The sequence below is a fragment of the Brassica napus genome, chromosome A3 (genome assembly GCF_020379485.1).
Source record: "Brassica napus cultivar Da-Ae chromosome A3, Da-Ae, whole genome shotgun sequence".
Lineage (NCBI taxonomy): Eukaryota > Viridiplantae > Streptophyta > Magnoliopsida > Brassicales > Brassicaceae > Brassica > Brassica napus.
Window position 1 is genome coordinate 6,668,766 of NC_063436.1, and position 22,933 is coordinate 6,691,698.

Genomic DNA, 22,933 nt, shown 5'->3' on the forward strand with positions numbered 1-22,933 from the left:
ATTATCTTACGTAGATTCAACTAACCGAAATGCATTAAAAATGAATAGTTTGAGTAAATATATAAAAATATTTAAATTAACTATACTAAAAATATACATAACTAATTTAAATTTAATCAATTTAATTTATTGTAATTATAATTTATTTCCGAACCAAAATTGAATTAAACCAAACAAAAATTTATACCAACCTAAATTAAATCCGGTTCTGTTTGGGACCTATTTTGCAAAACACTAGTTATAATTCATACTAGCCAAACCAAACCCACCCAAAAACGTAGGCTTAATATCGATGTTAGACAGAGATTCTTCTCAGACAGGACACATTATGCTACCCCTCGTCCATTAACAATGTCTTTGAACCGTTGGCCATAATGATTGATGTTAGAGTATAGTGTATGGTGTCATCTATTATCTATATCATAGTTCTTGTGGGACTCTGGCAGACATAACTAAATGTTTTCATGAACATCTTGATACATGTTTGTATAAGCCAAAATAAAACAGGTCGATTTTGTAAGAATGTTTTGGAAGATTCGATGATTGTCACATGAGATTGTCGAGTGTGATAAGTACGTTGCACAGTCTTGTATATGTATTTAAGTAGCTTTTGTAGCTAGGAAACAAAGATCATGCTTTTTTGCAATCAAGATCAAGGGCTCTTATTATTGTATCTTGCACCTTCATTGTTAGATATGGCTGTGTTTAGTACTTAGGATGTTCTTATAAGTGGTTTGTACCAATCGCTTCTGCGTTTGCTTTTCTATTTTGTCCATAATAGCAAATCTTTTATCTCCATTTCCTCATGTTGATTTAGTGGTCATGCATGTAACATGGATTGGCATATATATATATATATATATCCCTTGTTAATATGTGATTTTAATTGTTATAAACTGCATATGCATCTATCAGTTAGATATTTATTGTTTATAGCAACTTCTAGCCAGCTACTAATTGAAAAAACATTTTTTTTTGTTTTCGTTTTGGTTTACTGTTTCTAAAAGATATTTCTCAAACCACTAAAATCATGTTTTTAATATGCAATTGCAGCATATACAACAAAGGTATAAATTAAAGAACAATATTGCTATCGAATCCTTTTTATATACTTGGTTCAAGTTTATTCGCTTTTAGCCGGCTTCTTTTTTGGTCTTTGTTGCTTCACATATGGTTCTTTTTTGGTTCAAGCTATTGTTCCTGTCTTCTTTTTCTCAATTTCATTGTATCTGCAGGGAATTGTATACGGAGGATCAACAAAATGAATGAAACATATATATTTTTAAGAAAATATTGTCTGGACCTAATTAAAAATAATTGGTGATTCAAACATAGTGACTAGCATGTCATAAAATGTTGGAAAAACCAGTAGTTTAATTTGGTCATATATATCATTTTCTGAAATGTGCGAAAGATGTAAAAGATTTACGTATGGGTATGTACGAATTCTTAAAGCGTCTGAATTTCGTCTCCGTACGAATACTCCGGAACGCTTACGATTGATAATGGCTTACAAGTTACATACTTTGAATCATGATCAAAGATCATGCAACTGGCTAGAGAAAGTCTCATGTCTTTTAAATCATGATCATATTATCCACAAATTCTTCTTATATCTACGATCATTCATCGAGTTGTTTTTTTTGTAGAGTCGAACCAATAAATATGAAGTTTATTATATTAATAATGTTAAATGATTTGCTTAAACTAAATATATTTAACATTACAAGAGTTTTTTTTTTTTTTTGGTATGGTGGCTCTTAGGTTTGTTGAGTGAAAACTAAGTCTAACCAAATAGATTATGACCTGCAGATTCGTTACTTGGTTAGTCCAATACGATATGGCTTAATTAATTAAAAAGGGCCAAAAATCTAATTCGTTGTATTGTGAAACACAACACACATTATACACGCATTTGAAAGTTTGACCTCTATATATATATAACTGATCAAACTGTAAATGAAAACGAACCAGGCTTACTATAAAACTCATGTACCAAATATATTTAACAAACATATTAAGATATTTAATTCCCAGTATTGTATATAATAATAATTAGTTGGGAAAATATATATACGCAACTGAGTTTTGTTTATATCAATGACAAAAAAACCATGTAGTGGTGGGCTAGTGGTACTCGGTAGAGTTAAGCGTCAAGCTGTTTGGCTGCGCGTCCTTGGGTTCGATTCAATCATAAACTCTACGTGGCCATGGAGTGCTTTACGCCACTTAAAGGTATTAGCGCCGACTGGCTCCGGATCAGAAGTGACTACGAGTTGCGGAAAGCTCATAGAGTGACTATAGGTTGCGGAACATCCCTGTAATAAAAATGACAAAAAAATTATGAAGAATCTGCATACATTGTGAGAAAAGTAAAAGATTCCAATCAATATTAAAATGTTGCTAATACTATTAATTATAAACTAATCGAAGGGTCGGTTAGGTAATGAGTAGTTAAGAACATAAACTTAAGAAATAGTTGAATAAATCCAAGCACCGGCCATATTCAGCGTCGGCCAAGTGAAATCAGGGCGCACCGTCAGCATAAAAATAACGCGAAGCAGAGGAACAAACCACTCGGAACTTGTGTGCGTGTGAGATTGCACGTGCCGCAAGTGTCGGTGGCTGCACGTTCATAATCAGTCTGACGACTAGAGAGACAGGATAAAAAGTACAGTCAAAAAGCGATATTCTGATTTTATTTTGTAATACTTTTGTATCACATTATTTACTTACCTCTTACTTATGTCAAATCTTCTTTACAAAATGATATATAAATCATAGCTTTTTGTCTGATAAAGCATAGATTTTACTTTTGCTATAATTTTTTGTGGTCTAAAAATACAACCATGCACATCGTCATTTTCTTTGCATAGCTTGTAGACTGTAGTTATGAATTTTATTTACATTGTAAGTTTAAATTGTTAGATAAAATGGCCCGTGCAAACAAAAATATGCACATGACTCGAACATTCGTATCGGAGACAAAGCATGAGCTTGGTACTCAAGAATGGGTTTGATAAAATGCCATTATTATGAGTCAATCTTAAACCACAGCTCTGTACCAAGTACTTGTGGACGCATCGAGTTTTGATTTGATTTGGGCTGATCATAAACTTAAAGACAATACGTTACTTTTTTTTGGAGAACTTACAATTTTATTTTATTTTTAGAACAAAACCATATGTCAAACTTGCACTTGAGAATGGAAATTTATCTATAGATGTAATCATGTAAGACTTGCACATACCAGAGGCGTAGATGTTGGTAGACGCCAAATAATCGGTGAACAGTGTCAGATAAATTATTATGTGCTTCTTTCGACAAATACATTATATCTTATTAACCGGTAAAATTTCACAGACCGAAACAAAGTGAGGATGAACCAAAATGAGCTTTGACGTGAGTCTTTTTTTTTAAACACCAAAATGTTATACCAAATTAAATACTCAAAGAATTTAGATGATAACAGTGGGAGAAACGATCATCGTCGAAACAATACAAAAGGACAATTAAAATATAACGAAAAATAGATATGGCAAAGAAAATAAAAGATCCGTAAAAATAGATATGACAATGAAGTCACATGTACTACTCAAAAGATCGGTTTGTGAGCGGTTGGTGATTGTCTCTGCTGATGCTAAAATCGCTGGAGAGAGAGATACTGGTTGATCCTCCGTGAAAACTCCTTGGTGATAAAGGAGAGTTGGAACCATGAAATCTGGTCCAGAGTGTTAATCGGAAAAAGCAAGTAGCACCATATCCAAATAAAGGAGATTCACAAGGGGGAAGCCGGGACAGCTAAAAGTAGAATCATGAATTCCATATTGAAAGAGAACGCTAGAACCTAATCATAATGTGAGGAAAGATTGATTCTACTGATCATATAATTGGGTAAATAACTAATATCTTGTAGTTAATCTGGTCCTAGAAAGATAGTCATTTCACATACTACCAAACAATGGTTTGTAGATTAGAATGTAACATACAAATTAAAACTTAGATTTTAGAATGGTGGCACGGCCGGGGATTTTGACACAAATGTTAAGAAGATGAAATTAATATAGTTATGGATCCAGTTAGCGTATGCAATATTATGTATAACCCTTTGTTTTCACTATTAGTGTTTTATTTATGGCAGCATTAAGAATAACTCTTTGTCAAAAGACATGTTTATTGTGCACTAAAAAAGAAAACATGTTTATTTACTGAATTAGTCAAACAATAACAGCTAGATAATATACAATGCAAAAGGATTTTTTTCCTAAAGTTAACGACAAAATTAAAATATGATTAGCGTAAGAAAAGATGACACAAGTAGATTTGTTAGTAATTTAAAAATAGAAATTAATAGGGAAAAAACGAGGACCTAAACTCATTTCATTTGGTTAGATCATAACCGGGACATAAGCACAATGAAAACTCAGATACCAGATGATTCGCCGTCGAACACGGACACGTGTCGACAGGAAAAGAGCCACATGTTTGTGATTGTGAAGACCAATGCACAGTAGTTCACGAGTCAATGATTGGATCCAAAGATTAATTTCCCAAAATGTTATTAGCCACCACACGTAGACGAGAAGACGAACTCATCCCATATTGGTCTACATGCACTACTTCGGATATAACATTTTCCCAACATAAGACGAGTTGGTGATAAAATTTTGTTTACATATTTATTATTATGTTCTATTAATTCTGAAGGTGTTTCAAAAAAAAAAAAAGTTCTATTAATTCTCGATAATTAGAAACAAACTTTTCTCTGTTTACTCATTAAGTAGGGGTGAAACTATTTTTGGACGGACTGTTATTTTTTCCAACAAATTCAACATTAAATTAAGTTTCTCAGGTCTGGTGATGCTCTACATAGTCAATTATTTTAATTTTGTCATATCTATGAAAATTAATTCGTGCTCATATACTTTTGGTGCTCAGATTTGGTTTTACAAAAGGATACAAACATTAAAGTTAGAGGTAAGGTTACAAAAGGATACAAACATTAATATTTAAAGCCATTTTATACTTTTATAAAACACAGATGTAACTTAGATAAAGTTATGCATAAGAAGTTTTAAACTACTAAAATAATTATAATCATGAAAATAATTTACGGAAGACATCATATTCTTTTATCATTTACAAAAACACGTTTTAACTAAATTTTCATCAATACTATTGTATTTTAATTTAATTTAGTTTTAATAAAAAAATTAATTTGCTTTTATATTTGTAAATTGGTGTGATTTTAATTTTTGGTAAAAAAATGTTTGTTTTTAGTTTAAATTTTTGGGTTTTAAAATATAATAATTTCAATTTGTATTTTTATAAAAATAAAATTGAATTAATATTAATATTTATATATTTAATAATAAGTATGAGTTTAATTGTATATTTAAACACTAAAAATGAAAAATATAACCTTTTGTTATAATAAAATAGAAAATATTTTTTAAAATTGATTTAATGGCAACAGTTATAGTTTACCATGTAAGTAATCACCAAATTAACTATCATAAAATATTTTAAAACAATTAAAATTAAATGACGTAAATTATAAGTTATACATAAAATAAAATTTTCTCTGTATAGTGTTTATGATTTAATAAGATATATAATAGTCTTGGCGCTTAGAAAATATATGTGTGCTTAGAGTATATCCCCTCGCACCTACCACCATACGAACAAGATACTGACCCAAAGAAAGTAGAGGTTTAAGCCTCATCAGTAACATATCTTGACGTATCGTAAATTTTCAAGACATTAATTTGGCACTCTGAAAATATTGGAAAATGGAAATAAAGGAAAGGTCAAAGACAAAACAAAAAAATATATAGACACAATTAAGTGTATGTATATGTGTGACATATAAGTCACAGGCGGCACCAAGAGAGATGACATATTAGCTGGCCACTCGTTATTATTCTCTTTTCTTTTATAAATAATTAATATTTCCTTTTTTTACCCAACTGGTTCTTTGAGACTACAAACTCGAACAGAGAATCTGAGATTTTCTCGGGAAAACTAAACTCCATCTTAACTCTAGATTGTCTTCCCGGACAGAGGAGATCTGTGAAGTCAAACAGCAAGAAGAAGTCGAAGAGAGAGAGAGTTTGGTTGGAGTTTGTGGATCAGAAAGGTCACTAGTTTGATCCTTTTGGTACACGTGGCGTAATGGGTATGGAGTCATGTTGATGATGTCCAAGTCCCCGAGTTCGTCCAACATTCCTCTTCTTGTTCTGTCTCCAATGCCTTTGTCTTGTTTCTGATACTTAGAGAGATCTTCAGATCCGTTCTTTTCTTCTTTTGCCTTTGTGATTGAGAGAAAAAGACAGCAGCAAAAATGATGAGAAACAAACCGACAAATCTCCCGGCGACGAACGGCGGCAGAGTCTCCGGCGCCGGCGCCGGCGGTGGCGGCAGGGAGTCAGGCGGTCATGATTGGGAGATGAGACCCGGAGGAATGTTGGTTCAGAAACGGAACCCGGATTCGGATCCTGTCGGAGCTAAACCGCCGCCGATGATTAGAGTCAGAGTCAAGTACGGTTCGGTCTACCATGAGATCAGTATTAGTCCTCATGCTTCATTTGGTTAGTCTCTTTACATAAACCTTTTTAAGAGATTAATAAGTGTATGTGTGCTTATGTGAATTTGAATCATATTTTGCTTTGTTTATTGATGCAGGGGAGCTAAAGAAGATGTTGAGTGGACCAACGGGTATACACCATCAAGACCAGAAGCTAATGTATAAAGACAAAGAAAGAGACTCAAAGGCCTTTCTTGACGTTTCGGGAGTGAAAGATAAATCCAAGATGGTGCTTATCGAAGACCCGATTAGCCAAGAGAAACGTTTCTTGGAGATGAGGAAGATCGCCAAAACCGAAAAGGCGTCTAAAGCGATTTCCGATATTAGCCTCGAAGTTGATAGGCTCGGAGGACGTGTAAATGCTCTTTTACTTTTCTTGGATTGTTTAGTTTTTGGACGAGTTTTTGAAAGTGTTTTTGGGGGTTCGCGTTTTGTAGGTTTCCGCGTTTGAGATGGTTATTAAAAAAGGAGGGAAAGTTGCGGAGAAAGATCTTGTAACGGTGATTGAGCTGTTGATGAATGAGTTGATCAAGCTGGATGGGATTGTAGCTGAAGGTGATGTGAAGTTACAAAGAAAGCTGCAGGTATGTAACTCTAATGACCGATGATTTTCACAACATTATTGGGTTAGCAGGCCGGTTCTAGGTATATCCGGATGAAACATTCGTCTTGGCCTTCAAAATTGTAAAGAAATATTACAATTATATCGCATTGTCCCCAAATTGTAGAATTTTTTTTCTATTAAGATTAAATTAACATAAATCTTTATTTGGTTGTAACGTTTGTTTTTGTATCTATGTACAGGTGAAGAGAGTGCAGAACTATGTGGAAGCACTTGATGTTTTGAAGGTGAAGAACTCTATGGCTAATGGGCAGCAGAAACAGTCTAGTCGTCAGAGACTTGCAACGATTCAAGAACATAGGCAAGAACAGAAGCCGATACAATCGCTTATGGACATGCCTATAAACTACAAACAGAAGAAGCAAGAGATTGAAGAGGAGCCAGGAGCAGGACCAAATCTTATGGATTCTTCTACTAAATGGGAAACATTTGATCACCATACGGCGACGACCACTCCATTGAGCTCTGCAAATAATCATGCCATTCCACCCAGGTTCAATTGGGAATTCTTTGACTGAAAATAAAAAGTCAAATTTGGTGAGACCTTTTTCTCTACTTGTATGCTTAATTCTTGTGTGGAGGTGTTTTCTTTTTCCTTTTTCATCTTCTACTTGTTCTTCTTCTTATTTTTCATCATCATGATTCTTTTGATGTACTTAGATTTTTGTGGGCGTTGTTGTTCGTTATAAGAAATAAACAGAGACGCTACTACAGATAATTTGATCATGTGTGTTTTCATTCTTCTTCACTTACAGTTACGTTTGTTGCAAGGGACTGAAAACCTACTTGATGAGTTCTTTCTCTCTCTGTCGGTTGTTTTTTATCAACTTCGAAGGATTTCAAAAGTAGAGAATGAGTGGGTCTTCGAACTTCTAAGTCCTATTATCATTTGAGGCTGAACAAAAAAATAAGTGAAAATCTTCTTTCATCTTTTTGTCAATAAGGACAACTTTTACTTTTCTTTTGGAGCGAGGCAAAATCATATAATACAAAGTGGGCCATTCGTTTGTTTTTTCCTTTTTAATAAACGAAAGCGAGGTGAAAAGGTCAAATCAGAGATTTCCACGTAGAGCCAAATACTCATTCGAAGTAATGGTTAATTATAAGAGCAAGAGCATCAGTGAAGCCGTTCATCTTCTTAATTTTTTATTATTAAATTTTTTATTTTTTTCATTTTGATTTTTTTTTCAAAAAAAGAAAAATTGACCAATCGCGGGCCGCCACGTGTCGTGGGGCCCGCGCTACAGTGATGAACTTTAAGAGAGAGGGAATCACGCAAAAGAGGCGAGACGGGGCGAGTTCATCACTTTTACTTTTTTTAATATTTTTTTTTTCTCGTAAAATGTGTGAACCTCCCTTCTAAACCTCTAATGCGCTTGCTCTAAGTTGGGTTAAGATGAGAACTCTGTGTAAAGTTGTTTTTGACATTGCAACAATGATGTGCATACTTGGTTTTATTCTTACAAAACATTCATTGGCTAAACTAGTGACTACCCGAGAAGCAATCGCCTGAATTATAAGTTAATGAACGAAATGAATAGCAACTACAACATATAATGCTCAAGTTAAAATAAATTAACGTGACTGACTAGCTAGAGAGTATAGGAAATAGAGATGTTTAGTTTTGGGCATGATCAAGAAATAGTATGAGGTCCAACTTGGTGTTTAGCAGTGTAGTTTAATAAGAAGAAAAACTCTCCCAGAAGTGGATGCAGTTGGATGGACTGGATGAAAAACAGGCGTTGCCTCCAATATAAGGTTGAAATACTTTGTGGAACATATGAGCATCTGAGTCCTTATGTAATCGACGTTGCATGGATTTTGGATCAACAATATTAGTTTTGTTTGAATTAATCACTTCTAATAAAACTATATTGGAGAGCATTAAGCAGTGAGCACCAAGTTGTATGATTATGTGAGTTTTAATAACTGAATTTTGTATATGAAGTCAATCATACATAATCATGTGGAAAATTAATCATGCAATCTAGCTAGTTGACATAAAGTACAGCTTCACTCTCCTGATTAAACTAATAAAAGAGCAGGCGTCTATATACCGACAATCATATCCAAATGATCATGATTTGCTTGATGCAATTAAACATATTATATACACAATTATGATAGATGACAAATAATCGATGTAAAAAGATGAAAAGTGAGAGATTAGTAATCATTGTGAAGCTACTACAGATGAAACATTCGTGACTTATTAGAAAACACCATATATTCTACAATAATAAAGAATAACTCAAACTTCGTGACTCTAAGCAGTAAGCGGAATCATCATGGATGGGAATGGGACCAAGTTAAATATAATATTAGAATGACATGAAACATAATATTATATATATAACTTCAGTGGTTGTGATGTCTCCACGAGAGAATCGACCAACTAGAGGATTGTGCTGTGATGTGTGGACCAAACATGTAATCATCAAACGAAAATGCTAACTCACTAAGAAAATCGATAGGGGCTAAAATAAATTGTCGACTGTCGGTAGAAGAGGACAGAACAAGTAAGTAGTTAGAAGCAAATATCAAAGAAAGCATCGCAATCAGTAGTGAAGGCTTTCTTTGTTTGTTTTTTTCTTCAATAACTATATCAGATTTCAGATTAATCTGATATACAATAATCACGTGAATACCGCAATATCAAAGAGTGTAGCCAATAGAAATTGACAAACAAAACGAAACAAACAGATAAAAACACATTTCATTGATCAATATAATGCTTCGAAAAGTAGTGCGACAAATATTGTTGTAATTACATCCAAAGATGTCAATACGAACATTACAGTAAAACATGATCATGCGTCTTCCCCACATGTATTGGGGTCTCAAAAGCTTGTCATCAACCTTTTCTTTAGATTCATTGAAAAAATCATCACAAACTATTATAATGTGACCAATTCTCAAGAAAATCTTTATTGTAAAATACGTAGGAAATGTCGCCGGAAAAGATGTTTGTCCGTAATTTAAAATAACTTTTAGATTTAGGAGAATGTTTTTGATAAATATGGATTTTAACAACATTATTGAAAGGAATAACTATCAGTAAAAGGAAAGTAATCAAATAAAAATAATTGGCACCATTTGCCACAACGGAAAAAAAGAATAGCATCGTGAGTAGATAATTTTACCAATGACAATGAAAATTCCAAATTATATAAATGATAAAATATACTCATCGACTGTCTATGTGTATTCTGTTTAGTAGGATGTCCCTTCCATATGAATGGAACAATCATGGAATGAAAATATATATAATCAAGGTTAAGTTAGGGGGCGACTGGTTTTCCCACTACCACCCGCAAACGCAGTTTTTGCGGTTGGTAGCGGTTGTCGGCGGTTTGCAATAATCACTCAAATCGCTCTAAACCACTTCAAACCGCTCCGAATCTCATAAATTCAAAAGCTGGCTTCAGTTAGCGTTTGCGGTTGCGGGAGGGTAAATTTTTTTTCTTTTTTTTTAAAACAATATATATACAAAAGTAAAAATATTTAATAAAAAATTTAAAATTGAAATTATGAAAATATTATAAAATTTTATAATAAAAACAATTTCAATAAATTTTCAAAAATTAAAATTATAACTTTCTAAATATAAATTTTATATTTATTATAATTTTATGATTTTTGATATTTTTATAATTATATTAAATATTAAATGTAAATATTGTTAATTTATTATTTGACTGTTACCGTATTTGGTAGTTAACCAGTCATAAATCACCCGCAAACGCATCAATTTTTAACCGTAGCAGTACCAGTCGTACAAATCTCTTAAAACCGCTAGAAACCGCAACCGTCCGCATCCACAAACTCCCGCAACCGCAACCGCTGCGTTTGAACCAGTCAGGCCCTTAGTTGATGTGTGGGTTTAATCGCCGTGTAAACGACTTCAAATCATTCATGCTACAAATATTTAAAGAGTAGCATGAAATGATGAAACTCTTTTGTCATACTTTTTGAATACTAGGATAGGAGGATAAAAATCTTAATTATGTTAGATCCTTATATATTATATTAACTTTGAGCTGCTATATTATTTACTCTTATATTTCTATAAAGTCTACAACAAAGGTTATGGAACACAACTAAGTCTAGCTTATATCGGAAGGACTCTTTTTTGGCAGGCCAATAAACTCCAATTCCACCCACTAACTATATATATGTAATATGCTATAGAGTTTGTGACAAGCCTGTAAGTTAATTTCCGCTTTAACAAGCCTACCTAAACTGAGACACATTTTGTGTACTTGTTTATATATTAAACACTCACCTTATGATGTAGTAGTAGTCAGGGATTCAGAGTCAGATAATTAATGAAGGGAAACAACGACGAGGTCAGTGAAGTTATATGGCTGATCCGTACAATATTTCATTCCGGTAGTTCCCAGACTGTGAAGTGAATGTAAAATGTTGCCGGGACGACCTAACTTGTTCTTTAGAATTATTGGTATTTACGAAGTAAAGAAAAGTACCAGTAATAGTATCAGATCTATAATCTCTACCCCTTTTTTAGTTTAACAAAGGTAACCTTTCTATTTTGTCACCAAACTAATAAATCACCAAACTAATAAATTTTGGAGAAGCATGAATCTATAACTTGAACAACTAATTAATTGATCAACTAACTTCATGAGGACTCATCAAGCTGGGTTTTTGGAATTAGACGATGGATACTAATGGGAAAGCATTTTCTCAGGTAGTTTACGAATTTACGTTGAGATATTGTGTTACTGTGTGCAAAAAAAGAAGAGAGAATGTAATGTCTAAACACTCATAAAGTAACGGATTTTATTGTATAGCAAGAAAGTTTGAAATAACGGCAAGAACATCAGACGATCAAACTTAGTAAATATACCAAATGTTTGGACCGGTAATAACAATTAAATAAAGTTTAATAATTCTATAACATATGAAGACCGATCGTCTAACCCTAAGCATTATCCTAACACACAAGAAGGGGAGATGAAAAATAACAATCTGAGGACACATAAATTTACGTTAATAAACTCATTCAGTCAGTAGTGGAAACCAAATTTGAGAGACATTACTCATTAGGCAGATCATGACCTACATCATGATAAGTTTAAAGCACATGGCGAAAGAAGTAACAAAAAGTAGAGAATTGGGTTTGATGCAGTGAGCTAAAGAACAAAAGCAAAGAAAATTAAAAGAGAAGCAGTTTGTCTTATCAATGGCTTGGTGAGTGGTATTAGATTGAAGAGAACTCTTGTTTCATCTATTTCCGTAAGTACCTGAAGTCTGAACCATTCTTTTTAAGAGATTCCTCAGAATCCAAGCATTTCAGGACATAATAGTCAGACGGCAAAGGCCCCGTAAGGAAATCCTATTTCTTGTATTTTTTCCTATCCTCCTTCGCTCCACAAGATCAAAATGGTCGATGATATTTCAACTGGTTCCACGATGTAATAAACTGTAACGACAAACCAAACCTTGTTTACTTTAAATTATATCTCTCAAGCAAAGCCTTTCCAATTATTTTAATCGTGTATGTGATTTCATATACCTAGTTATGTAACTGAAGCTATGGTGGGTGTTGTAGATCTTGCTATTGACTCCGGCGATCACATACAAAAGGATCGAGTTATGTATGTATGATGATGAAGCGACGCTGGAAACTGAAGAACGTAGCGTCGCCGGCAGATAATTCCGGTGAAATCTTGAATAATGTTTAACACTATGTGATGTGTCAAGTTGTTGTAATATTGGGCTTTTTTTTTTTAAACGTCTGATTAATTATGCTATTACAATGATGAGAACATTACATAGACGATTTTACAGCCGACAATTCTACCACTTTGTGAGAATACACGCATGACTGCATCACTCCGAGCCGTCCTATGAGATCCATGTTCGATGGTACGCCATGCACCAAGCTGAAGATCTCTTGTAACATATTTCTCTATAATCTGCATAATTTGGTATTTTCTGGGGTTTGAACCTCAGACCTCCGGGTATAGAAGCATTAATGAACCTTTAGTCAAACCACTGAACCAAGGGGGCTTCCACTCCTTCATGGGCTTTAATACAAAACTTGGTTGACAAACAAAAAAGAGAGGATAATTTGCGAGAGGAAACCTTAACAAAAATTAGGGTTTCAAATCTCTTATTTTCTCCACGCTCCAAAAGTTAGGTTACTCCTTTAGATCTCAAACGACTGGGAGATGAAAGCTGCGAGATTGGGAAGTGAAGAGGTTATGTATCCAGATAGGATCAGTAACCTACCTAACGATTTGCTCTTACGAATCCTCTCACTGGCTCCGGTAAGAACTGCAATGTCCACAAGCTTATTGTCTAAACGATGGAAGTATGTGTGGAAGATGATGCCAACGCTTGTGTATGACGAAACATGTCCTTACATTGGTCCCCTTGGATTTGACCTATTTTGTGGTGTGTCCTTGCCTTTACATGAAGCTCTCAAAACACTAAATCTCAAACTTGGGAAGTACACTGATTCCATAGATATTCTTTTATTCACAAACATCCGTTCAAATCCCCTAAAGATGACAATCAATTTGAATTATTTTTATAGTTATTACACTCCTATCACATTCCCAAATAACATCAACGTCTTCAAAACACTCCTTGTCTTGAAGCTTAAAGGAAGGATTGTCCTGGACGTTGTTGATTCTCCTGTTTGTTTCCCTGCCCTGAAAATTTTGCACCTCATTTGTGTGAATTTCCAATGCGAAGAATCTTTCACAAGACTTTTATCTGCTTGTCCTGTTCTTGAAGATCTCTTCCTCCAAAGACTTTCCAGTCGTGACCGTTTTTTGTTCAGCATGTCAGTCCCTTCTCTACAGAGATTATCCATTACTAAAGAATGTGCCACTTATGGTTCCGATGAACCAAGACTTGAGATAAGCACTCCTTGTTTGAAATACTTAAAGATCTTTGATCGCAGAGGTTATTATAACTTTCTTGAGGATATGCCTAAACTAGTGGAGGCAGATGTATCAGTTGATATGTCCAAAAATGAAAAGCTTCTAAGAGTTCTTTCTTCAGTTGAGCATCTTGTGATATGTTTATATCCTTCAATGGTAAACCCCTTTAAATCTTTATTTTCCCACAATCTCGGTTTCATTTTCTCTGAAGATATCATTTGCTTTCAAGATTTAAGTAACGTTGCTTTTTGTGTCTAGGTTCTTGATCTTACGGATAGTTTAATCTTCAACCGGCTTCTTCATCTTGAACTAAATGTTTGCAACAGTTTTCGCTCTAATCTACTTCTGAGTTTGCTGAAATATTTTCCTAATTTACAATCTCTCAATCTTGGCCGCGTAAGTTCACTTTTGTCCCGCCTTTGTCATCAGTTTCAAGAATTTTAAATTGTTCTAATGGATGCCTTTTATGTTTCCTAGACATATCCTGAAGATACCGAGGATCAACTGTATTGTTTAGGCTCGGAACCGAGCTCTGTTCCTAAATGCTTGAGCTTCCATCTCGAGAGTATTCAGTGGAGAGGGTATGCAGGAACACTAGATGAGAGAGAAGCCGCAGCTTACATTCTGAAAAACGCTCATCGTTTAAAGACCTCTACGATCAGATTACATACAACGTGCATGGATAATGGTCAGATTATAATGAAGGATTTGACATCTATGTCCAAAGCTTCGGACTCATGTCAGCTTGTAATCGAATAATATAAATTTATTTCCGGGAAATACATTTTGAATTTTAAAATTGACTTTTCATCAGGATTATCATACTTATCTAAGTAAAAAAGTATATGTATAGTATGTATATATAAAGGTATATTATATTGGCATTAGAGAAAAAAAGTGTTTCGTATTTTTTGTTGACCACAAGAAAACAGATTAGTCTTTTCCGATAATAAGATTCCTTAGAAAATAACAGAAGTTATTATAGCTTTCTAGTTTTTTTAATACGGTAATACTACTGCTCTAAACATCTTACACACAAGTAGGAGAAAATTATAAGGTTGTCTATTACCGGGTTTTGTACGGTTAAAATTTTAAATATTTGTATTTATAAATAACAAAAGTTCTCATCCGTGTTTTTATACTGCAGAGTTGATTTTCCAAAAATTAATTTAATGAAAATTTAAATATTTGATTTGAATTTTTGGTTATATTTATATACATATAAATATTGTGATCGTGCATTCTTCTGATTTATTGTGTAAGTAGTGATAAAAATATGTAGTTTTTTTATATTAGTTTATATATTGGGGTTAATATATTAGTTTCCAGGCTTATCAAGCCCATATATTAAACAAAGTACTAAGCCTAATTATGTTTGTTAAGTTTGATCTGTTTCACAGAGTCTGTTAGGGTTTAGCTCTCCTTCATTACCTATACAATCTTTCTCTTTTCAATCTCTAGTCTAGTTTCAGAGCTTTTTTCGGGGTGAGAAATGTCAGCTGTAAAACTAGGAACAGAAGATGTTACGTTCTCGGATATGATCAGTAATTTACCAGACGATTTGCTCATTCGAATTCTCTCATTACTCCCAATAAGCGAGGCAATGAATACAAGCTTACTCTCTAAACGATGGGAATCTCTGTGGAAGATGATGCCTGTACTTAAATACGTTGAAAAATCTTGTCCGACCATGACTTCCCAAGGATTTGTCGAGTTTTGCCGCAGGTCGTTGCAACTACATGAAGCTCCTGTTCTCAAAACCCTAACTATCAAACTACAGTTACAATCTGTTCCACTTATACTCAGTAGTTTGCCTGAAACAGTCTTCCAAAAACTGGTGGTCCTGAAACTCTACATGATCCGGTATCTTGTATTTGATGATCCACCACCAGGAAGATACTTTTCAGATGGTAAACCATCGGTTTGTTTCCGGTCCCTGAAAGGATTGCACCTCAGAAGTGTGAGTTTCTGTGACGAACAATATTTCTGCAGGCTAATATCGGCCTGTCCTCTTCTTGAAGATGTCTTCTTCGATACAGTTAGAACTTGCGCACCCAAAACTATTTTTCTGCCTCCTCCTCAAAAGATACTCGAGATAAGCACTCCCTGTTTGAAGTACTTAAAGATCAAAAACATCACTGGTCGTCTCATATTTACAAAGGATATGCCTAATTTGGTGGCGGCTACCCTTGAAGTTGATCCTTCTCAAACTAGTGATTTTCTCAGAATTCTTACTTCGGTCGAGTTTCTTTCGATACATTTATATGCTAATGAGGTAATCCTGGTCTTGTTTTATTTGAAAAAACTATTACTCTTTTCATTATTTTTCGTAACTCTTGTAATGTTTCTGACGTGCAGGTTCTGCTTCTTGCCGATAAAATTTCTCAGCGGCTTCTTCGTCTAGAACTATGTATTTACGGCAAAATTTCGCGTAATCTGTTATTGCATTTGCTCAAACATTCCCCTAAACTACGAGTTCTTAAGCTTCAGGAGATACATGAGTTGCTAATGGGGCCTGCATGGACAGATCCATGTCAGTTGGCTTATTTTAAAAAGTTCGATGATCCACCACCTTCAGTCTGTAATCCGAGTTCGGTTCCTGAATGCTTGTCATTCTATCTACAAACTTTTAAGTGGAGATGCTACAGAGGAAAAATGGAAGAGAAAGAAGTCGTTCGTTACATCCTGCAGAACGCTCGTTGTTTAAAAACCGCTACGATCTATGTATCTTCATGCAGGAAAAAGAAAGAGCGACTGAAGATCAAGGAGTTGAAATCTATGCCTAAGGCTTCAACTTCATGTCTGCTTGTAACTCGACGACGTTCTTCTTAGAATCTTTGTTTTAGCTCTCAGTCACAACTACAACTTGATGATGTGAATCCAAATTTAAAATTTGTTTCAAGAAATACATTTTGGATTTTAAATCTTTAAGTCCTTTTAAATTGATTTGATGCATTAAAGTAAATGTAACTGATGTGACTTTAACGTCATAGAGGTTTGTTGGGATTATAATATTGTATCAGCATTTGTGATTTTATAGAATTTCTGAAAATGGAGCTGTTTCGTTTTTCTTTTGGTTGACAAAAAGAAAACAGGGGAGTTTCTTTAGGATGATGATGTGATTCCTACGATAATATGAGAGCAATGATAGCTTTATAGTTTTTAATACCATTGCTCTGAACGTGCAAGTAGGAGAAGGACATTCCCTAAATATTATTTGAGAATTTTTTTTCCTTCAAATTTGACAAGGCTTAGTGAAAAATATGATATGTACAATCTTAATGATGAAGATTTTGTTTATAGGTAAGATTTTAAAAATGATATAATAACATTTGGATACATACCATATATGTAAAGCATCTACATTATTATTGTTAAAAAATGATATATAACTGAAAGTATAAGAAAATATCCACATCAAATTAGTATAAAATAGTAGCCAATTTAGTATAATATCTATAATTTATCAAACTATATGTAAATATATTTTAACAAATACAAAACTAAGTTAATTTTATTGAATTAAATTTTATGGAAAGTAAAATACATTATAATTCTATAAATGAATATTCGATAAATAAATAAACCAATAAATTAATAAATTTCATTAGTCACAATGGACAAGTCTATAAAATATGACATTAATTAAGATAATAAATTTGCATGAAATCTTATGAAAATAAATCATAACTTTTTGGGCAAAGAAATCAACTTATACTTAATTTGGAAAAATATCAATATTATGAATGTTATTATTTTCATATAAATACACAATAATATGCGACAAAGAGAAGTCGCCCTGACAAAATTTAAGGTCCCATATCTCTCCTTTCCTCTACGCTTCAGATCTCAAACGATGAAAGCTGCAAGATTGGGAAGTGAAGAGGTTACGTATCCAGATAGGATCAGTCAGCTACCTGACGATTTGCTCTTACGAATCCTCTCATTGGTTCCGGTAAGAACTGCAATGTCCACAAGCTTATTGTCTAAACGATGGAAACCTGTGTGGAAGATGATGCCAATGCTCGTGTATGACGAAACATGTCCTTACATTGGTTCTCTTGGATTTGACCTATTTTGTGGCGTGTCCTTGCCGTTACATGAAGCTCTCAAAACCCTAAATCTCAAACTTGGGAAGTACTCTGATTCCATAGATACTCTATTATTCCCAAACATTGGTTCCAATCTCCTAGATATGACAATCAATTTGAATTATTATTATGGTTATTACACTCCCATCAAGTTCCCAAATAACCTCAACGTTTTCAAAACACTCTTTGTCTTGAAACTTCAAGGCAAGATTGTTCTAGACGTTGTCGATTCTCCTGTTTGTTTCCCTTCCCTGAAAATTTTGCACCTCACATGTGTGGATTTCCAATGCGAAGAATCTTTCACAAGATTGTTATCGTCTTGTCCTGTTCTTGAAGATCTCTTCCTCCAAAGACTTTGCAGTGGTGGCCGTTTTTTGTTCAACATGTCAGTCCCTTCTTTACAGAGATTATCCATTACATCAGAACCAGCCTATTATGGATCCGATGAACCAAGACTCGAGATAAGCACTCCTTGTTTGAAGTACTTAAAGATCTTCGATCGCTGCGGTTATTATAACTTTCTTGAGGATATGCCTAAACTGGTGGAGGCAGATGTATCAGTTGATATGTCCAAAAATGAAAATCTTCTGAGAGTTCTTTCTTCCGTTGAGCATCTTGTGATATGTTTATATCCTTCAATGGTAAAACCCTTAAAATCTTTTAAATTTTTCCGCAATCTCGGTTTCATTTTTTTGAAGATATCATTTTATTTCAAGATTAAGTAACGTTGTTTTTTTGTGTATAATAGGTTCTTGATCTAACGGATAGTTTAATCTTCAACCGGCTTCTTCATCTTGAACTAGACGTCTGCAACAGTTTTCGCTCTAATCTACTTCTGCGGTTGCTGAAATATTTTCCTAATTTACAATCTCTCAAGCTAGGCCGCGTAAGTTCACTTTTTCTCCAGTCTTTGTAATCAGTTTCAAGAACTTTGAAATTATCTAATCCGATACCTTTTATGTTTCCTAGACATATCCCAAAGATACCGAGGATCAACTGTACTGTTTAGTCTCGGAACAGGGCTCTGTTCCTAAATGCTTGAGCATCCATCTTGAGAGTATTCAATGGACAGGCTATGGAGGAACACTAGATGAGCGAGAAGCCGCAGCTTATATTCTGAAAAACGCTCATCGTTTAAAGACTGCTACGATCAGATTACATACAACGTGCATGGAAAATGGTCAGATTATGATGAAGGATTTGACATCTATGTCCAAAGCTTTGGCCTCATGTCAGCTTGTAATTGAATAATACCCTAATATAATTTATTCTTCCGGGAAAATACATTTTGGATTTTAAATCTTTGAGTTGATTCGGACTATTATATTAGCATTTGAGATTCTATGATAAGTTCTGAAGATAGAGGTTTTTTTTTCGTTGACAAATCGAAAACATAGGAGTCTTTTTCCGACCGTATTCCTAAGTAGATATTAGTAGCTACTATAACTTTGTAGTATTTAATTCCATTGTTCTGATCATCTTACGACCAAGTATGGGAAAGACATTATAAGTTTGTAGATTGCTTTTGTTTTTTTTACATGAGACTGTGTTCCATGCGATTTGTCTCACAAATATTCGTACTAGAAACCTAATCTAGAAGCTATTCCAATTTGGGTTAGACTCAACAATGTTCCATACGATTTGATTACTGAGATTGGTTATTTCATATTGGTGCTTTTAGGCTATCTAGTTGGTGTCAGAAATCTCAATGGTTTCTCATCAGGATTAGCTCAAGCTAAAGTTGATCTATCCAAACTTTTAGCTAATAACGTTGAAATGGAAACATATGAAGGAAATGTTATCACTCTAGAGGCTACTTATCGTAGATTACCTCCTATTTGCTCTTGATGTTGTATTGTTGGTCATCGTGAATCTGCTTGCTCGACTCTCAATCACCCTACCATTGTCCAAGGCAGGGGAATGTTGCTGATTTAGTTCAGACAGTAGATTCGCTGGGCACCGACTGTGTCTCTGATCCATTGGCTGTTCCACAATAGGTAATTTCCTCTCCTAAAGTCATTATCGATTCAGTTTCTACCACTACGATTGTATGGGAAACATATCCTAATGACAATTTTTGTCCTCATGAAACTACCTCTGCTTCTATGGTTAACCTTATTGCTTCTGATCCTACTGCTGAAGAGAAGTCTTCTGTAGAGTTAGCTCCCTTCTCTGACCGGATCTCAGCCACATATTCAGTTCATTATGAGAAAGCAACCATTATTTCACCATCGACGGCTAAAAGCCTAAAACATTGGAAACTTGCACACACGTTAAAAATATCTATGTTGATTTCGGTATTTTCCATAGAAAAGATTGTTAAAAAATAGAAAAAAAAATGTTTTTAGTGATTGATGTTAAAGTTGACAACTGCAAGCATACACCAAATTTTGTAACGACCAAAAATCTCTGGCATGATACCATTATCATACAAAACTTACATTAATAATCATTTAATGCTTTCCATCCAATTAAAGAACAAAGTTATCAGTTAATTCGAAAGAAAGTCATGAAACAGATCAATCTTCTATATCACTCCTAAAGAATTAAGTCTCATCATCCCTAATTATCAACCTTCCCAACCTCCACATCTACACCATCGCCACTGCTTCCTCCATCCACAGCCGTGAGCTCCTTAGCCCTTACGGCCTCCAGTTCCCAATCAGTCCTACACGTCGCCACCATCATACCACCCACACACGACATCTGCGCCGCGAGCATCCCTAGCCAAAGTCCCTTGAAACCAAACCCAAACCAAAACGCCAGAACCATTCCCACGGGCATCCCAACCACATAAAACGCCGCCATGTTAACATTAGCCCCGATCCTCGGCCTCGCCGACCCTCTAAGAACGCCGCATCCCGTCGTCTGAGGGCAGTTCCCAAGCTCGCAAAGGCCAACGATCGGCAGTACCATCGAAGTCAACTTAATGATCTCCTCATCATCCGTGAAAAGCCTCGCCCACATGTTTCTCACCGAGACGGTGAACGTGAGGGCAGTGAACCCTAGGGCGATGCTGAGACCGAGTCCGACAACGGCCGCTCTCCTCGCTCTCATTGGTCGGTCCGAGCCCAGTTCGTTCCCGACACGTGTCGAGACACCGAAGCTTAAAGAGCTAGGGAAAATGTAGACGAGAGAAGTGATTTGGATGAGTATCCCCATCGAAGCAACGGTTGCTTTAGGGTTTATGAGAAACCCACAAAGCAGAATCATAATCTCGTAGCACCACCACTCGAGACAAACCGATACGCAGCTCGGTAACGCGAGATTGATCAGCTTCTTCCATTCTCTTACACTATCTTCAACCTCCTCCTCTACTAAAACCTCCTCGTTGAGACCTACCTTGTCTTCCAAGAAACGGATGTAGATGAAGAGAAAGACGACAAGGTTGAAGTTTGAGACGACCCCACTCACGGCGATGCCTTTAATACCAAACCCGAGATACGAGACAAAGAGAAACGTGATGGGCAAGTGGAGAACACTCGCGACGGCCGTGCAGACTGATAAAGGAAGAGTCTTTGCTTGCGTCCTAAGGTAAACTCTCAAAGGGTGTAAGAAAGATTGAGCTACGAGGTCAGGAACAGAGTAAAGAAGAAAGATGTGAGCTTCAGAGGCAAGATCCTTGTCCTGTTTCAGCATTTCAAGAATCTTCTCGATGTTGATCCAAAGAAGTGAAACGGGGAGAGATGTGAGGAGGAGGAGGAGGACTCCTCGCCGGATAGTGGCTGTGACGAGGTTATAGCGTTTTGCGCCGAAGGCTTGAGAGCAGATTGATTCGACGCCCATGGTTAAACCGGAGAAGAGGGAGTAACCGGTTATGTTGGCGAATGCGAGTGCTAGGGAGCCTCCGGCGAGAGTTGGGCGGCCGAGACCGCCGAGGAAGTACAGAGAGACGAAGGAGCGGAAGTAAAGGAGGAGACCTGTGAAGACTAATGGGAGAGAGATTCTTGCTATTGAGATTGCTTCGTTTGTGAAGTGGGTGAGAGGAGCAGAGTAGTTTTTATTTAAATGCAGTTTCTCATGAGGAGAGAGTTTTGGGAGTAAAGGTATTGTACCTTCATCTCTGACAGAACTTGATTTATACATTCTGTTTGTTAGTCAAATGTCTGAGAGAGAGAATATATATATAGAGAGAGAGAGAGGATTTTGGTTGTGAAGAAGATGTGTTAAGCTGTTGGCTTTATATAATAGAGAAAAAGTGTTTAATATCACTTGTGTTTTGAACTTTTTTTTCTTGTTTTTAGTCAAAAACTATTCACACACGCTTGATTGGAATCATATAACTTAAATAACACGGAACATAGTAACAAATCGAACAAGGGACGGGTCAAATTCTCATGTTTAACATACCACTAGACGAGTGGGAAGTAAGCCTATTCAATAGAAACTTCTTCTCTCCACTCTACATCATTTCATGTTCATATATGTCGAACTTTTCAAAGTCGCAAATTTACGCGCACCCCATCAGTTGAATTAGAGTCAAGGGGCAAATGGAGTTTGGAGCTACATGACAACTCAAAAAAATATTAAATAAAAGGTGCAATATAACACTTTTCGTGAAGGCTTTTTAACACTTTTTTTAACAGATTCTTCTTTTTAACAAATTTTGGTCCCATAGTTTTTTCTTTCTTCATTTCTTCTTGTACTTGTTTGATTTTAGTAATTTTAATCGCTTGAGAAATGCAGGGAGAATTTTATAGTGGAAAGAAATGTTAAT

At 35.1% G+C, this 22,933-nt stretch overlaps 5 protein-coding genes across 5 annotated transcripts; 4 read left to right on the plus strand and 1 right to left on the minus strand.

Annotated features, from left to right (window-relative positions):
• The first annotated feature begins 5,900 nt into the window (after nucleotides 1-5,900).
• Nucleotides 5,901-7,948, plus strand: LOC106345909 (BAG family molecular chaperone regulator 1). The gene is made up of 4 exons (XM_013785127.3): nucleotides 5,901-6,590; nucleotides 6,685-6,941; nucleotides 7,024-7,170; nucleotides 7,391-7,948. Exons 1-4 carry the CDS (start codon nucleotides 6,344-6,346, stop codon nucleotides 7,724-7,726), a joined length of 987 nt encoding a protein of 328 aa, XP_013640581.1. The 5' UTR covers nucleotides 5,901-6,343; the 3' UTR covers nucleotides 7,727-7,948.
• A 4,002-nt stretch (nucleotides 7,949-11,950) lies between these two features.
• LOC106351041 (putative F-box/FBD/LRR-repeat protein At5g56810) lies at nucleotides 11,951-14,884 on the plus strand. Its single transcript, XM_013790858.3, has 3 exons — nucleotides 11,951-14,281; nucleotides 14,384-14,521; nucleotides 14,603-14,884. The coding sequence occupies exons 1-3, from the start codon at nucleotides 13,406-13,408 to the stop codon at nucleotides 14,882-14,884; spliced, it is 1,296 nt and encodes a 431-aa protein (XP_013646312.1). The 5' UTR covers nucleotides 11,951-13,405.
• A 656-nt stretch (nucleotides 14,885-15,540) lies between these two features.
• On the plus strand, nucleotides 15,541-16,540 carry LOC106352499 (putative F-box/FBD/LRR-repeat protein At5g56810). Its single transcript, XM_048774091.1, has one exon. It carries the CDS (start codon nucleotides 15,618-15,620, stop codon nucleotides 16,527-16,529), a length of 912 nt encoding a protein of 303 aa, XP_048630048.1. The 5' UTR covers nucleotides 15,541-15,617; the 3' UTR covers nucleotides 16,530-16,540.
• Nucleotides 16,541-17,678: 1,138 nt separating this feature from the next.
• LOC106345907 (putative F-box/FBD/LRR-repeat protein At5g56810) lies at nucleotides 17,679-20,377 on the plus strand. The gene is made up of 3 exons (XM_013785125.3): nucleotides 17,679-18,857; nucleotides 18,965-19,102; nucleotides 19,186-20,377. The coding sequence occupies exons 1-3, from the start codon at nucleotides 17,904-17,906 to the stop codon at nucleotides 19,465-19,467; spliced, it is 1,374 nt and encodes a 457-aa protein (XP_013640579.2). The 5' UTR covers nucleotides 17,679-17,903; the 3' UTR covers nucleotides 19,468-20,377.
• A 227-nt stretch (nucleotides 20,378-20,604) lies between these two features.
• On the minus strand, nucleotides 20,605-22,383 carry LOC106345906 (protein DETOXIFICATION 50-like). The gene has a single exon (XM_048774087.1). The coding sequence runs from the start codon at nucleotides 22,300-22,302 to the stop codon at nucleotides 20,779-20,781; it is 1,524 nt and encodes a 507-aa protein (XP_048630044.1). The 5' UTR covers nucleotides 22,303-22,383; the 3' UTR covers nucleotides 20,605-20,778.
• Between the last annotated feature and the right edge of the window lie 550 nt (nucleotides 22,384-22,933).